This window comes from Gadus morhua, chromosome 9 (genome assembly GCF_902167405.1).
Source record: "Gadus morhua chromosome 9, gadMor3.0, whole genome shotgun sequence".
Taxonomy (NCBI): domain Eukaryota; kingdom Metazoa; phylum Chordata; class Actinopteri; order Gadiformes; family Gadidae; genus Gadus; species Gadus morhua.
In genome coordinates, this window is record NC_044056.1 from 24,386,174 (window position 1) to 24,402,101 (window position 15,928).

Here is a 15,928-nt window from a genome sequence, read left to right on the forward strand (position 1 = left end):
CTTCACGATAAATAAATACAATACAGTGTAAAAGAACGGTAAATACAAGGCGTATGAAGTGTAGTGGTGGGGAGACGGGGGGAGAGTGGTGGGAGAGGGGTGGGAGACAGGTGGGAGACGGGGGAGGGAGACGGGTGGGAGACGGGGTTGGGGAGCGGGCTGGGAGACAGGGGTGGGGAGAGGGTTGGGAGATGGGGGGGAGCTACCAGAGACGTCAGAGAACCCGCCGCAGTCTAGTCTTTTCACCAAATGGGAGGTTTACGCAAGCTTTCGTTATTGGGTTGCGCGCGGGCAAAATTCTATGGGCGGGCAAAGCAGAGAAAGGGGAGGTAACCTGGCCCCATATGACAACATATGGTGCCAAATTCCAAATCTGTGCATCTGAGCTTTGTTGTTTCAAAAGGCGGAGCAGGATACCTAGTGTTCGTAGGATCATAAAGAGAAATTCTCATGCCATGGGAACTTTAACAAAAGAACTGAGGAGGTTGCAGAAAACAATTTGATTCGATTTTTTTATTGTTTTTATTAAATAGGCCTTTAAAGCAATGAATGTTGTAAGACAGAAGGATTTTTATTTTATTTTATGTTTCCCGTTGTAAACAACTTTCTTGGCAATTCGAGTGTTAATTTATAATTATACAAGATCCCTTTCGGTGATCACGCGCTTTACCGTACAAAGCTATTTAGACGCGCAATCGCTTTTCTTTATAAGTGTGGCTGGCGTGACCGCGCTTCCCCGAAGTGTTGTTTTGTTTGCACGTCTGCATAACAGCATTAGACAGGTACACAGTACCGCCACAAACACCATGTTGGGCGGTTGTCCAGATTATTCCAGATACCACTTTCAAAGCAGTCATAGATAATAGATGAAATGCCTTGGACATAAACAAAGAGCTTACCTTTAAGAAAGCCGGGAGCAATTTCCATTTTTCCTGTAAATTATCAAATGAATGAATCAATATAGGAAGGTATGGACATGTGCTTTTCTCTAGGTTAATGATCCGACCATCTGACAGTGTATTGCTCTAGACAGCATGGTGTGTGAAGCTCTGCATAACCCTCCTTCATTTACCTCTATAGTGTTGACAGGAGCTGCGATCTGCTGGGGGGTCAGGTCCCCGAACTCCTCAGCCAGGAGGTCCATGTTGACCCCAACTATCCTACTAACTATCTAAGTTAAACTCCATAAATACTCAAACACATGCATTTCATGCATTCGAGAATCGGAAGCAACTACTTCTTCATCGTTGTTCCTGCTGCGTTAGAACTACAGAAAGGTGCGTAGCGCCCCCTGCTGGCTGTCATCATTTCTGCTAATCACCTCTACTACTATCATAATAAAAAAATAAAAAATAAAATACATACATGCATACATACATACATACATACATAATAATAATAATAATAGATTAAATTCATATTGCGCTTTTCTGGACAATCAAAGAAGCAACCACCGCTAATGTGTAGCAACCACTTTGGTGAAGCACGGCAACCAATCTGCGCCAGAACGCTCACCACACACACAGGCTTGAGGTGGAGTGAGGGAATTAAGGAATCAGCCAATTATACAGGGGGATGATTAAGGGGGGCAGATTGAATGAGCCTGGTTGGGCAGTTTTATATCTACTATCTACTATCAACTCTAGTATCTACTACTACTACTACTAGTATCTATCTATCCATCTACTATCACCTGTACGACTATCTATCTACTATCACCTCTCAGCAACATAAAGGATCTTTTTCATATTGAATTAGAAACAATATTAAGTTTCACCTGATATATTTTTTGTTATATTTATAGTAGGCTATATGGAATAAAAAAGTACTGCAAAAGAAAATGTCCATGATTAAATATATTTTTAATTCAATGAATACAATTTATAAAATAAGCTTATGAGCCGATGTAAAAGAAATACACAAGTACATTCATAAAACATTTTATATGTCATTAAACGATGAAGGCTTCAGGATAGCACTGAGATACAACCGGCAGGCGCCCCTCTCATTGGGCGGGGGACCCGGGCAGGCGCCCCTCTCATTGGGCGAGGGACCCGGGCAGGCACCCCTCTCATTGGGCGGGGGACCTAAGCAGGTGCCTGCTGTTGCTGCTGAGCAGCCGGGGGTAGGCGGTGCCCAGTGAGCGGCCATGCCTGATGACCACCAGCTCCATCTGGCACTGATCAATGTTGACCAGCACGGCGGTGCTCCTCTGCGTGTTCATCAGGAACACCACGGTGAACAGGGCCATCTCGAACTCAGGGCTGGCCCCCACGAAGGCGCTGCCCACAGGCTTCACCAGGCCGTGCCAGCTGAACTGGAGGTTCAGCACGTGGTCGTCCTGGTCAGGCTGGGGGAGAATGAAGAGAGGGAATGTTACTACAACACTATTACTCATTATTATTAAGCAGTGCACATGCCATTCGTGCATCATACCCCAGCAACCCGAACCAGAAGCCGCCCTGTTTGAGCTACGGCCGTCTGGGAAATGGTACCAAAGCCTCGGGACATAACCCAGAGGATGACCAACAGTCATTTCCCCCAAGCAGTCAGGCACCTGGAGGAATCCACCACCCCAAACATCAACAACACCTGGAGGAATCCACCACCCCAAACCAACCCCACTCACACGTCAACAACACCTGGAGGAGTACACCACCCCAAACCAACCCCACTCACACGTCAACAACACCTGGAGGAATCCACCACCCCAAACCAACCCCACTCACATTACAACAACAGATTCGTTTAATACATATTGCTGTAATTTGCGCAGCATTTTTGCACTAGAATTATTTTTACATAACTTCTTAATCTTATTTACTTTATCTTGTATTGTTGCTGCTATGTGGCTGTTGAGGAACCAAGCATAATAATTGTACTCTTGTGTACAATAAGATGTAATAAAAGGTCATTCTGATTCTGGTTCTCTGGTTATCAGTGAGAGATGCTAGCCTGGTCCTACCAGACTCTCGTACATCATTTCATTTGCACAGAGAGTCACTTGAAGGCGGCTGTCTGTTGAAGTTTATATCTGAGATCTGCCCAGTGCCACTCTGGATCTGCCATAACCAATCGCAAATGTTTGGCCGGGAATCACGTTGCGCAGGCTGTAAACAAACTAAACACTGTGCACTAAGATGCCCGTCAACGAGAGCTGACTTTAACGTCATTGTTCTCAGCCACTCCCTTAATTCGCTGATTGGTCGCACAAAATTTGGACAGAGAAAATCCAGGAATATGCAGCAAACCCAGACGTAGTACTGAAGGGAAATTAAAATTGAGCGGAAGTCTTTAGGCGTGTGGAGCCAGGCTAAGACGATGCTGTACCTGGACAGCATCTTTATAAATCACTCTATTTTTATGCCTGGAGATAAATTTGTGAAGATACTGTATAATAAGCACTTCTTTCTGTATTTACCACAGTTTTATATTTCTTACAAAGTTTCCTTTCCAAACTGCTGTACTACCTACATACCTATGATCTATGACTGTATTCTACTCTCACTAAACCCATTGAAGGTACAGAGTCCCCCCAACAGCGGCGTTTCCAGTCTTACTCTGTCCTGCTCCTTGGCCTTACTATGTCCTGCTCCTTGGCCTTACTCTGTCCTAATCCTTGGCCTTACTATGTCCTGCTCCTTGGCCTTACTATGTCCTGCTCCTTGGCCTTACTATGTCCTGCTCCCGGGCCTTGTATCCCTTGTAGTCCAGGTGGCCGTGCTTCTCCTGCAGGTAGAACTGCAGCCAGTTGTGGAAGCCGATGATCTCCGTCCCAGACTTGGTCTCTCCAACGAACACATGCTCAAAACCAGAGGAGTCCATGCTGTTCAGAGCATTAAAAGTGGAGCCAAGTCAGTCCAAAGGCAACGTAGAGAGCTCTTAAAGGAACACAGCTGCAGAAGCAGCATTACATATGAAGTCTTGCCGAGCCTAAGTATTGAAGGTTGTGATGCACACTGGCTTTGCTTTGACGTCTTACCCTGCATTTCTTTCTCTGTGGTAGAGCTGGAACCATATGAGGTAGAGCTGGCTTCTAAACTGCCGAGCATTTGCGCTGGACTTGCCCTTCCCAACGAGGTACCTCTGGGCCCGCTGTGGGAGGTTCACACATATTGGACAACTTTATTTACAAAGCCCCCTTCAACACACAGGCCAGAGCTTTGATATAGGCAGGAATAACAATCACAATCCTTAGAAAAGTAATATGATAAAACAAACTGTAGTGAAGCTTTAGTAATAATTAATTATATTAATCTCTAACTGTAACATGGGAGCTTATTAATGGTTGACTAAATTGTTGTAGTTGTGGATGAGCCCAGTAGTCTGTGTGTGTGTGTGTGTGTGTGTGTGTGTGTGTGTGTGTGTGTGTGTGTGTGTGTGTGTGTGTGTGTGTGTGTGTGTGTGTGTGTGTGTGCGTGTGTGCGTGTGTGTGCATTGTAGTACGCTCACTGGGTCTTTCTCAATGCGGAGACCAAGGCCAAGTACACATTCCATCTCCCTATGAGCACACAGCTGTTTTAGATATCCAGCCTGCGTCTCTCTGCACACATCACAGCACACAGGAAGACGCTACGAGTCTGCTCTAACCCTGGCCCTATCTTCACCCTACACCGTTAGAACCTCTCTACATGTATGTACTGGTCTGAGAAATTTTGGGCTAACTGACGGGTGACGACCTGTTGTTTACCTTCATGACTTCCGTCTCCATGACGGCGTCGAGGAACAGATTGTTCTCGGCAACCTCCTCTGGTGAGATACGCTCGGCCACTCCTGTAGACATCTCGTAGTTGTCCAGAAGGGTAAGAAAACCTTCAACACAAAATGGCTGCCATTGTTTGGTTTTCTTTTACATTGTTTTGTTTTCTTTTATCCATTCCATTAAAGTTATACATTATATTGTGTGTATAGATTCTCTGTATTTAAATTGTTACACGTTCATTATTTTTCTACTTTCCTGTACTTCTGAGAAGACACTGGACTTTGCAATCAGTCAATAAAAAGGACCATCTAAACTTATCTCTTTTTCCGTTGATACAAAAGTTACTGAGAATTTGTCAACAATCACCTACGGGAAAAGGTTGGTATTAGACCCAGCTTGGTCTCATTGACGTTGGAGAAGAGGGGCTGGGAGGCGCGGTCCCGGGCCACGTTACTGCCCTGACTGACATAGCCAGCTTTACCCTAAACAACACAGGGGACACAACTATCAGGCAGGGCGTCATCGTTTTTTAGTATACAGCTCACACACCCGTACCCGTACTGCTTTTCTTCCATGATCTCTTAGATCATTAAATTGTTCAAGAAATTTGTACCTATTTTTCCATAACAAAATAAATTAAATAAAGGACCAAACCTGCACTAAAATGGAGTAATCTACTCCAGGCTGCATGCGGTTCACATCCAGAGTCCAGAACTCATTGAAGAGGTTGGACAGCTCCTGGTTGACAGTAAGTCTAGAAAAGAAAAGTACTTGATGAACTTATGATCAAATATACCAGAAACAAATCTGTTTGTACATTTCCAAAGATTGAAATACCTTGAAGCATCCAACTCACTGCCCAAAACAGCAAGCAGTAGGAGACCTATGAGGAACCTATTGAGATATATAATGTCAGTTACATTATATATGTTCATAAATTTATAATAACACCAAAACACCTCATTTTAGGATTCAACCCACAAATAGAGACCAAAGGAGTCTAATTAACCTATAGGGGAAAACGCAATATCTCACTAACATAAGTGACATGCATTGGGCGGCTTTGTCCACCCGCATTAAATACATTACGAAATAAAGTTTTAAGTAAATTCCGTTAAGTACGTCTAAATAATGCAAGATAAAAAGGAGACCAACCTCGTACCAGCCATCGTGTTCATCCGCTGAGCAATAGATTGGTTAATGCCTACGAGAATGCTCCAAACAGCGCATGCGCACCTTATAACTTGCGAAATAGTAAACAATGAAAGATTTAGCTGACTGGGACTTTACAGATAAGGCTAAACTTGTCGCTTGATTAAGCAACAAGTTTACTTGTTGCTACTAGAGGCTGGATTAAAAACATTCATTTCGAGTGTGTCATCAGTCATAACATTGAGTTTCTGGCTGCAGTGGTCTGAGCTCCAGTTCTCCGCCAGGGCTCAGACCCTGCACATCTCCCACGGGTGCGCCCCGTCCGGTCTCTCTTGGCCAAAAATCGGAGAAATCTGTTATTCAGGCCTCATATCTGCACTCCTGTTCTAATGGCCGATCCCTCCTCTATAGCCTCGATTACTTGTACGTCTGGACTTTCACTAACTTCAAATTCATATTTCAGTATTTTTTTGTAGTTTGATCCTTCATTATTTTGTCTTTATCAGTTCTTACTTACTTCTTACTATCCTTTACATTAATGCAAATGACGTTTTTGAAATATATTGATATTGCACTTAATCCTCATCAAATGTTGTCGTATCTTCTCAGTAGGGATGCACCGAAATGAAAATTCTTGGCCAAAACCGAATATAGCATACTGAAACAGTTGGCCGAAAGCCGAAACCGAATGTGGCTTTTGTTGTTTTTCATTAATTTTGCTTTAATTTTTCACCATTGCATAAATCAAACAATTAAATGTACTTTATAAACTTTTTTGTCTTGCTTTTCAATAAAAAAAATCAATTACAAATTTGATAACAAATATTTATTTAATACTGAACGTTTTCTAACATTCCAGCAGACCTTATAGCAAGAATTTAAGAACAATGTACCTTGAAATAAATGAGTAAAAAATGTTTCTTTTCTTTTTTCAAAAATAAAAACGTTCGGTGTATTATGTTCGGCCTTTATACTCCTTCGGCCGAAACCGAACATTATGTTTTGGGCCATTTTCGGCCGAACATGTTCGGTGGCCGAATATTCGGTGCATCCCTACTTCTCAGGAATGTTCCACATGTTGTCCCAGAAGGAGCCTATGGTGGCCTTGGGGGGTCCTGGGCAGTTCCGTGGTGACCCTCAGCCTGAGTGGAATTAATACAATAATACGAACACAGGCTATAGTGGAAAAAGTTTGCGCGAATACAAGATAAGCTGTACCAAAAAAAACCTTTATTGAAACCAGAACTGGAAGGAGTACAGACAGACTGATTTAAACCTTAGGAGTACAGACAGATTTAACCCATGGAGTACAGACTGATTTAACCCATAGAGTACAGACTGATTTAACCCATGGAGTATAGACTGATTCAACCCATGGATTACAGACTGATTTAACCCATACAGTACAGACTGATTTAACCCATGGAGTACAGACTGATTTAACCCATGGAGTACAGACTGATTTAACCCATACAGTACAGACTGATTCAACCCATGGAGTACAGACTGATTTAACCCATACAGTACAGACTGATTTAACCCATGGAGTAGACTGATTTAACCCATGGAGTAGACTGATTTAACCCATGGAGTACAGACTGATTTAACCAATGGAGTACAGACTGATTTAACCCATAGAGTACAGACTGATTTAACCCATGGAGAACAGACTGATTTATCTCATAGAAGTACAGACTGATTTAACCCATAGTAGTACAGTACAGACTGATTTAACCGATTGGAGTAAAGACAGATCTAACCCATAGGAGTACAGACTGATCTAACCCTTTACAATTACATTAGGTTATTTAGCAGACGCTTTTATCCAAAGCCAATTACATCGGTTAAGACCTTTACACTCGTACCTTTATATGTTTTGGAGCAAAAATGCATGCAAAAGGACGATGACTTGAAGTATTTGAAGAATGATAAAGTAAGGCAATGATAATAGGGTACAAGTCATTATACGTTTATTACAATTTGATTATCCAAATTCGGTATAAAAAACCCACAAAGAACCTAGCAGCCGTTTTGAAGTTAACTTACAGTCAATTCTTAAAAAAATCCCAAACACAGTAAAGTAAGCACAGCATATATCATCTGAATATATTCAGTTCCCATATTCATATTGTAAAAAGGATATTCTTTTGATAACAAGGACATATATTAAATATTATATTCTGCTGTCTGAGTCATCAATGGAATAAGGAAGGCTAACATATCCATTTAAAGGGTTTATAGAACGTCTCCAGTAACCAGCTGGGACACCAGAGCAGCAGTGGTGTCACCCTGAAATGCTTCCTCCACTCAACCAGAAATCTGTGGTATTGACTACTGACTTTCTGAAAAACATTTTGTAATACTTGAGGCTGGCGTTAGGGTGTAGAGCCAACAGGAAACATGGTTGGTGAGATCCTGCTTCTTCACGCTGTTGATTCCTCGTCTGTGACGCTGGGGTTGGGCGAGTAAGACTCCTCTTTGAAGAACTCATCCTCTTTCAGCATGCTCTGGAAGTAGTGAAGCAAGACGTTACACCACTTATTCCTCCACACACACAAGCAGCCGGCCCTCCCTGAACCAACTCGATGTTAAGTAGGGCAGCACAATATGGCACGTTTATATCAACATGCGCTGCAAATTACACAATGGTGATGTCACTGGAGCAGAACCGCACATTAGCACATTACAGCAAAGGATGTAGTAAACTAGTCAGACTACTAGACCAAAGTCTAGGAGCCAAACGTCAACAGTAGGACATACAGGGGAAGAATGACAACGTGACACAGGACAGATAGTGGAGGGGCATGATATGATGACTGTAGATAAGAAGAAGTGCTGAGTTTCTTCATGTTGTTTCGTGATGAGTTACCGTCAGGTTCTGGATCTCCTCGGAGAAAGCACCGATCTGTCTCACTGTTCCCTCTGAGTCCTCCATCTGCAACCACACAAACCCCGCTCTTAAAGCCCCTCACAGCAGTAGAGCATTAGAGCTCCACGACTGGGACTCAAACAGAATGCAGAGGAAGCAATATTAACAGATTAACTGATAATGGGATCAGTCATGGTCGGAAAATTGTCCTTTTTGTGAAGACTTTCTACGCATGATGCCCCTTAAAGAATGGCTCTGATGGCTTTCATTCAAGTATTTTACAACGTAGTTAATGTTCAGAAAATAGCTTTTGATTGCTTGGAAATCGTTAAAACATGCAAAACTCATAAGCCTCACTCTGAATAAAAACCCAGTAAGAAACATGGGGGCTGGGTTAGGGTTACCTTCTCTAGGGCCAGGGTTACCTTCTCTAGGGTTACATGCTCTAGGGTTACCTGTTCTAGGGTTACCTGCTCTAGGGTTACCTGTTCTAGGGCAGTCTCGCAAAGCCAGACCAAACTACAGCAAGTAGAATGGTCTGGAACCACGCTACCTCGAGCCATCTATCCGTGGGGAAACTGGGCGGGCCTGATTTTATTTCTTTAAACCAATCACAATCGTCTAGGGCGGGGCTAAGCCCGGGAAGCAGCAGCGGTGTCCATGCAAAATAGAACGTCTTTCTTCCTCAGCAAATGCTGTAAGCAAATCTTTTGCAGTTCTTTGCAATTTTCGACGGAAAGAGCCAAACATGCCAACTTTACAGCGCCGTCAAAGTCCTCTTCAAAACTCGCCATACTGTCTGGTTTCCGAGTTTGAGGGGGAGCACAATACGGGAACAACAGCAACCGGAAGGGGATGAGTAGCGGTGAAATCCGACGCTAGGCAATAGACGCTGTCCACTTCCATTCAGCCAGACTAGTTCTAGGGTGACCTGTTCTAGGGTTACCTGTTCTAGGGTTACCTGTTCTAGGTCAGGGTTACCTGCTCTAGGGTTACCTGCTCTAGGTCTAGGTTACCTGTTCTAGGGTTACCTGTTCTAGGTCAGGGTTACCTGCTCTAGGGTTACTTGCTCTAGGTCTAGGTTACCTGTTCTAGGGTTACCTGCTCGAGGGTTACCTTCTCTAGGTCTAGGTTACCTGTTCTAGGGTTACTTGCTCTAGGTCTAGGTTATCTGTTCTAGGGTTACCTGCTCGAGGGTTACCTTCTCTAGGTCTAGGTAACCTGTTCTAGGGTTACCTGCTCGAGGGTTACCTTCTCTAGGTCTAGGCTACCTGTTCTAGGGTTACCTGCTCTAGGCGGTCCAGGTCGTCCTCGTATATTTGGAGCTCTCCTCCGTATCCCCGCTGGAAGCTGCGTCCCTTGGGCATCTCCACGTCCATGGGACAGACGTACTCCTCACTGTCCTCCTGCCTCTTCCTCCGCAGCGTCCCGAAGCCACCGAAGGCCTTCTTCGGCTGGGAGGGATTCACAGGAGGGAGTCAAAGGAGGGAGTCACAGGAGGGAGTCACAGGGAGGGATTCACAGGAAGGAGACACAGGAAGGAGACACAGGAGGGAGTGGGCCCGGTGTGGACCCGGTGTGGACCGCGGAGTTGACCCGGTGTGGACCCTGTGTGGACCCCTATGTGGACCCCTGTGTGGACCCTGTGTGGACCCCTATGTGGACCCCTGTGTGGACCCTGTGTGGACCCCTATGTGGACCCCTATGTGGACCCCTGTGTGGACCCGGTGTGGACCCGGTGTGCACCCCGGCTCTGACCCCGGCGCTGTCCCACCTTGACCTTGGCGGTGGCGGTCAGCAGCAGGTAGTCGGGGTGCTCCAGGCTCTCCTGCTTGAGCTGCTGGGCCTCCAGCCCCACCAGCACGCTGAAGTGGGTGGCCAGGTGGCGGCGCAGCAGCGTCTTGTTGGGGGGGATGTTGAGCAGCAGGGCCATGGTCTCTACGTTGAAGCGCGGCTCCAGGACCTGAGGGCCACGAGGAGGGGCAGAAAGAAGAAGAAGAAGAAGAAGAAGAAGCAGAAGAAGATGTGGAGTAGGAGTAGGAGGGAGAGGAGGAGGACAAGGAGGAGGAAGAAGAGGACCTGATTTAGTTTCACAGAATCATAGAAGTATGAGATGTACTGTAGCAGAACATGCCGCTTTTGAACATACTACTGGTGTTATTGGGCTTGTATACTACAGTTAAGTTCAACCCTATCCTCTTACCCATCATTCTACGTTAGTCATGGAGAGCCCCTTCGTCTAAAGCCACTTACAATGAGCGCAGAGCACCCAGCAACATTCACAGGTAAGCTGTGGCATTAGGGGGATCAAACCCACAGCCTTTGGAAGGGCCGGGACTGGGCCAAGTCCCGGGCCCCTGAGCTCTGCTGCCTCTCACCATGAGGCCCCCGTGCACCCCGCTGCCCCTCAGGTTGGGGGCGTACTCCGCCAGGTCCACGGAGCGCAGCCACTCCATGACCCTGTGGTTGGTCCACTGGGAGACCTCCGCCGGGGAGATGTTGTTCTGGAGGATTGCACGTTGGTTCTTAGAAGTTTTGTACAACAACAAGAAGTACACTACACAATGCTAAGGCTGAGTGAGGCTGGGGAGTGAGACTAGTGAGGCTGAGTGAGGCTGGGGAGTGAGACTAGTGAGGCGGAGTGAGACTAGTGAGGCGGAGTGAGACTAGTGAGGCGGAGTGAGACTAGTGAGGCGGAGTGAGACTAGTGAGGCTGAGTGAGACTAGTGAGTGGGACTAGTGAGGCTGAGTGAGGCTGAGCGAGACTAGTGAGGATGAGTGAGACTAGTGAGTGAGACTAGTGTGGCTGAGTGAGACTAGTGAGTGAGACTAGCGAGGCTGAGTGAGACTAGTGAGGCTGAGTGAGACTAGTGAGGCGGAGTGAGACTGAGTGAGACTAGTGAGACTGAGTGAGACTAGTGAGTGAGACTAGTGAGGCTGAGTGAGACTAGTGAGGCTGAGTGAGACTAGTGAGACTAGTGAGGCTGAGTGAGACTAGTGAGTGAGACTAGTGAGGCTGAGTGAGACTAGTGAGACTAGTGAGGCTTAGCGAGACTAGTGAGTGAGACTAGTGAGTGAGACTAGTGAGGCTGAGTGAGGCTGAGTGAGACTAGTGAGACTAGTGAGGCTGAGTGAGACTAGTGAGGCTGAGTGAGACTAGTGAGGGTGAGTGAGACTAGTGAGTGAGGCTGAGTGAGACTAATGAGACTAGTGAGGCTGAGTGAGACAAGTGAGTGAGGCTGAGTGAGACTAGTGAGACTAGTGAGGCTGAGTGAGGCTGAGTGAGACTGACCTCGTGGGAGGGTCGGCGGCGGAGGCAGTTGGGCTGGTAGTGGTTGAGCCGCAGCACCTGGATGGCTCTCTTGATGCTGAGGTGGTGGAGGACGCTGCCCACCTTCAGGGAGAGGAGGTCGTCCTGGGGAGACATTAAGGGACAGTCCTGGTCACCTGAATCAACGTCAGGGTCAAAGGGTCAGTCTTCTGCCTTCGGCTCTGAACGAGTGGTCGTTTCCTATTGGCTGTGCACCATGCTCAGGTGAATGTGTGGTGCGTTTTGACCACACTCGCTACTATGAACCCATTGTATTAACCCGTCTCTTGAACCTTATGGCTGCTCAGATCATGTTCTCCAGGGGGTTTACATACCCTTTCACTTACAATTGTGGTAACAAGGTGCCAAACTGCACGCTCTTCTTCTGCCATACGATGCTGGTCACCCTACTCATGTTAGGACATCGCAAAACCTTTATTGACCCCAAAGAGAACCGACGGTAGAAGGTTTGAAGATCATTGGTAAGAAGGCACTGATTGGTCAATTTAGGTTATTAGAGGTTACAATAATAATAGCACAAACCATGACTATTATCAATTTCAGTTATTTTCTGAAAAATAACCTTAGAGAACTCTATTTGGGACCTCTGTTCTAGACTATGAGACAAATCCGATATTTCACTATGGAATGATACAAATCCTAGCCCCATATTCTATAAAGTAACGGTTGGGAGACAGAAGTGAAAGAGACAGAGAGGTCACAGAAAGACATTGAGCATGGAGAAGTGGCTTCAGTGCATGTGTTTCTCCTCATCAGCCGCTCCCCAGACACACCCAGCCTGATGGGGAGCTGGGCTCATTACAGCCAGTCATCCATGCTGCTCCGAGTGTGTCAGACACTCACCACGGTCATGTAGTGCAGCATGCGGCCGTCGACCCGACCCTCGTCAAACTGGGTTTTGTACTGGGGCAGACCAATGTCGTCCAGCCATCCTGATCACACACAGGGGGAGGGGGTGAAGGGTTAGGGAAACCACAGTTTGCATTCAACATCAAAATGGGTTTGCTAAAGTGCCAGTGAACCCATGGTATGTTTTGTTGTGTCTTAAATGTGTTAAATGTATGATCTAAAATGCAGTAGGTCAGTAAATTAATAGCAGCAGCCCTGGTGAGGTCAGGGTTCACGGTCCTGATGGCCTGGGGAAAGAAACCTGTGTCAGTGTCTCCCTGATGCCTGCCCCCAGCAGCTGAACCAGCCTGCTGGGGGGTGGGGAGCCTTCTGGATCCTCCAGGGCTCTGCACCTCCTGGGGTGTGAGCGCTGGAGGACGGGGCTGCAGTACCAGGAGTGTGTTCAGCTCAACACACTCCTCTCTGCAAATCCCTCTCATGCTGAGCGGTGTGTGTAACGGTGTGTGATGAGCAGGTGTGGTGTGTTGTTGAGACGGTGTGTGTTGTGAGAAGTTATGGTGTTTTGGTGAACACAGCTCTCAGCTGGTCATGAGTCTCAGAGAGCTGAGCTCAGTGGGGGCTTCAGCTGCTCTAACAATGTTATTCTTAGCTAGCGCTGAGCTGGTTGTTGTTGCTCGCCTCACACACAGTAAATGTGTTCAGGTGGTCATTTGGCGGTGGGCTGACCCTCCCAGTGGAGGGGAGCCTGCCTGGAGGTATATTCTGGGCTGTGGTTCCTGCCGGTGGCGTCCGGTGGCGTGCTGCTCTACGTGCGACTCCACACTGTGTCAGTGGTACTTCCGAGCATCATAGATCACATTTACATTTAGGGGATATTGCTAACGCTTTTATCCAACGCGACTTACAGCCATTCATTAACACATTCACATAGGCGGAGTCGACCACGCAGGGCGACAGCCAGCTCGTCAGGAGCAGTCAGGGTGAGGTGTCAGGGACACCTCGACACTCTAGGAGGGGCCGGGGATGGACCTAGCGACCTTCCGGTTACCAGTCAACACGCTCTGACTCCTGAGCCACTGTCGCCCCTTCACTTCCACGTCAGTGAATCAGGCTGTTCTAACAATGCAGGTTGATGGTATGTTGCTGAAGCGTCTCCACATCTCAGGGTACTCACTGGTCACCCAGTTGTAATCCAGCTTGCTCTTGTTGTCTTCCTCCTCCGAGCCGAGTGCCTGCAGAGCAAGCTGCAGCTTCTTCCTGTGAAGAGGGTGCTTAATGCCCAGCTCCTACACACACACACACACACACACACACACACACACACACACACACACACACACACACACACACACACACACACACACACACACACACACACACACACACACACACGAGAGACACACACACACACGAGTAATGAGAGTTATAAAGACAGATTTTGAAAAGGAAACAGCGGAACAAAGATTTCCAAACTTAACTAGAAAAAAAATACACACAGTATGAGCTAAAGGATGGCTATGGGATTTATATCAAATAACACTCAAACAATAGCTCTTCATTACCTACAGCACCGGTAACAGGTACGTCTATCAGACTCCAACCAGTTATATACAAGCCTCTTTTAAAGTGCACTGCATTGTTCCCTGTCTTTGAATGCCTTCAGATAAGGAGTAGCAGCATGATTGGGTCAGTACAACGCCCCGGGGCCCAGCCTCACCCGCTCTAGGTCCTGCTGAGAGGCCTGCAGCAGCGTCTGTCCCGAGGAAACCCATACGCGGGCCATGTTCCCGTACAGGCCTAGGCCCTGCTCCTTCAGCCACTCACACACCTGCTCCTTCGACCAGCGCGCAAACGGAGCGTCCAGTTCACTGCAGCACAGGGAGGGAGGAGGGGAGGGGGGGGTCAGGGACAGCCAAGACTTTTTTTTTCTGAAGTTAGAATAAAACAACACCTCTGAATCCCATAAGTCACCACAGACACACAGACACACACATAGAAACACAGACACACACACACAAACACAACCAAACACACAAAACACATAGACACACACACACAGCGACACACACACACGCAAACACACAGCGACACACAGCGACACACACACAGACACACAGACACACACACACACACACACACACACACACACACACACACACACACACACACACACACACACACACACACACACACACACACTCCCAGACCCCCTCTTACCTGTTGGTGTGCTGCAGGTCCCGTGACCAGCCCAGCCGGGGGCCGGCTGTGGAGCGCACCCCCCCCCTCTTGAACTCCCCCTCCGACAGGTTGTCGTCCAGGTTAAACGTTGTCGATTGACTCCTTCTCAGCCTTCAGAAAACAACGTGTCACATTAGAGCCCGCTCCAATGCTGCACATCCAAGGGATCTGAAGTCATCAACAGGCGACACATGAAACCTCCCTAAAGGTTCAGTGAATAACATCTCAGGCCTATCGCAGTAGTCTCTGATCCGGCAGAACATCTGGGACCGACCCACAGAGCTGAGCTTTTTATATTCTAACCAGACTCCTCCGGTCTACAGTGACCGGTCTAAACGGTGTTGGGCTGGAAACCGTTCAAGCACTTCCCCTCAGAACGTCGGTGTCTGAACAGGATCTTCAGCACTTAAAGGAAATCACCGTAATACGTTTTAAGATCCCCGCCTCCAGCGACATGATTGGGCGGAAAAACTATTAAGTGAAAAAAAATGTGCCGCCCCCTTCAACCAAATTTGAGCTGGACTGCTATCAGACTAGAATGGGACTTGTGACCCTCTAAGGGTCTACGGAGGGTTTTAGGGCCAACACGTACTTCCCGAAGAGCCTCTTGATGCCGGTGGCCTTCTTCTTGCCGGTCTCGGGGGTGGTGGGCAGCGTGTGCGTGCTGTCGCTGGTGGGGGAGCGCTGGGGCAGCCCCGCCAGGTCCAGGTGCTCCGTCCCGGGCCGCTCCACCTCCGCTGTGTCGGGGGGGAGGAACCACAGGATCAGCACCAGAGACCGGTCGGGA

The 15,928-nt window shown here is 47.2% G+C and overlaps 3 protein-coding genes across 9 annotated transcripts in view; all 3 read right to left on the reverse strand.

The window, feature by feature from the left end:
• The window catches only part of polr3b (polymerase (RNA) III (DNA directed) polypeptide B), a 30,304-nt gene extending 29,038 nt beyond the window's left edge, over positions 1-1,266 (reverse strand). Inside the window, exons 1-2 of the mRNA XM_030366217.1 lie at positions 1,073-1,266; positions 900-932 (exon numbers count right to left, since the gene is read on the reverse strand). Of these exons, the coding sequence (XP_030222077.1) occupies positions 900-932; positions 1,073-1,144 (105 nt within the window). The 5' untranslated portion in view covers positions 1,145-1,266. The remainder of the gene's footprint in view (positions 1-899; positions 933-1,072) is intronic.
• Positions 1,267-1,843: 577 nt separating this feature from the next.
• Positions 1,844-6,048, reverse strand: endouc (endonuclease, polyU-specific C). The gene is made up of 8 exons (XM_030366719.1): positions 5,858-6,048; positions 5,540-5,596; positions 5,357-5,456; positions 5,073-5,184; positions 4,691-4,812; positions 3,983-4,095; positions 3,676-3,826; positions 1,844-2,350 (listed from the first exon to the last, which is right to left on the reverse strand). The coding sequence occupies exons 1-8, from the start codon at positions 5,878-5,880 to the stop codon at positions 2,072-2,074; spliced, it is 957 nt and encodes a 318-aa protein (XP_030222579.1). The 5' UTR covers positions 5,881-6,048; the 3' UTR covers positions 1,844-2,071.
• A 751-nt stretch (positions 6,049-6,799) lies between these two features.
• ppfibp1b (PPFIA binding protein 1b) overlaps positions 6,800-15,928 on the reverse strand; it is a 28,202-nt gene continuing 19,073 nt past the window's right edge. For 5 of the 7 annotated variants that reach the window (XM_030365880.1, XM_030365877.1, XM_030365875.1 and 2 more), the window contains 11 exons: positions 15,734-15,878; positions 15,121-15,252; positions 14,621-14,771; positions 14,078-14,189; positions 12,898-12,986; positions 12,016-12,138; positions 11,102-11,227; positions 10,498-10,686; positions 9,995-10,177; positions 8,724-8,789; positions 6,800-8,361 (listed from right to left, as the gene is read on the reverse strand). In XM_030365880.1, coding sequence (XP_030221740.1) covers positions 8,278-8,361; positions 8,724-8,789; positions 9,995-10,177; positions 10,498-10,686; positions 11,102-11,227; positions 12,016-12,138; positions 12,898-12,986; positions 14,078-14,189; positions 14,621-14,771; positions 15,121-15,252; positions 15,734-15,878 — 1,400 coding nt within the window. In that variant the 3' untranslated portion in view covers positions 6,800-8,277. The remainder of the gene's footprint in view (positions 8,362-8,723; positions 8,790-9,994; positions 10,178-10,497; positions 10,687-11,101; positions 11,228-12,015; positions 12,139-12,897; positions 12,987-14,077; positions 14,190-14,620; positions 14,772-15,120; positions 15,253-15,733; positions 15,879-15,928) is intronic. The other 2 variants (XM_030365879.1, XM_030365874.1) reach the window with 1 other exon arrangement.

Coding starts and splice junctions, on each gene's coding strand:
- endouc (XM_030366719.1), bottom strand. CDS start 5,880: ATGAACACGATGGCTGGTACGAG. Junction 5,597..5,857: donor AACACGATGGCTGGTACGAG/GTTGGTCTCCTT, acceptor ATATCTCAATAG/GTTCCTCATAGGTCTCCTAC. Junction 3,827..3,982: donor CACAGAGAAAGAAATGCAGG/GTAAGACGTCAA, acceptor TGCTCTGAACAG/CATGGACTCCTCTGGTTTTG.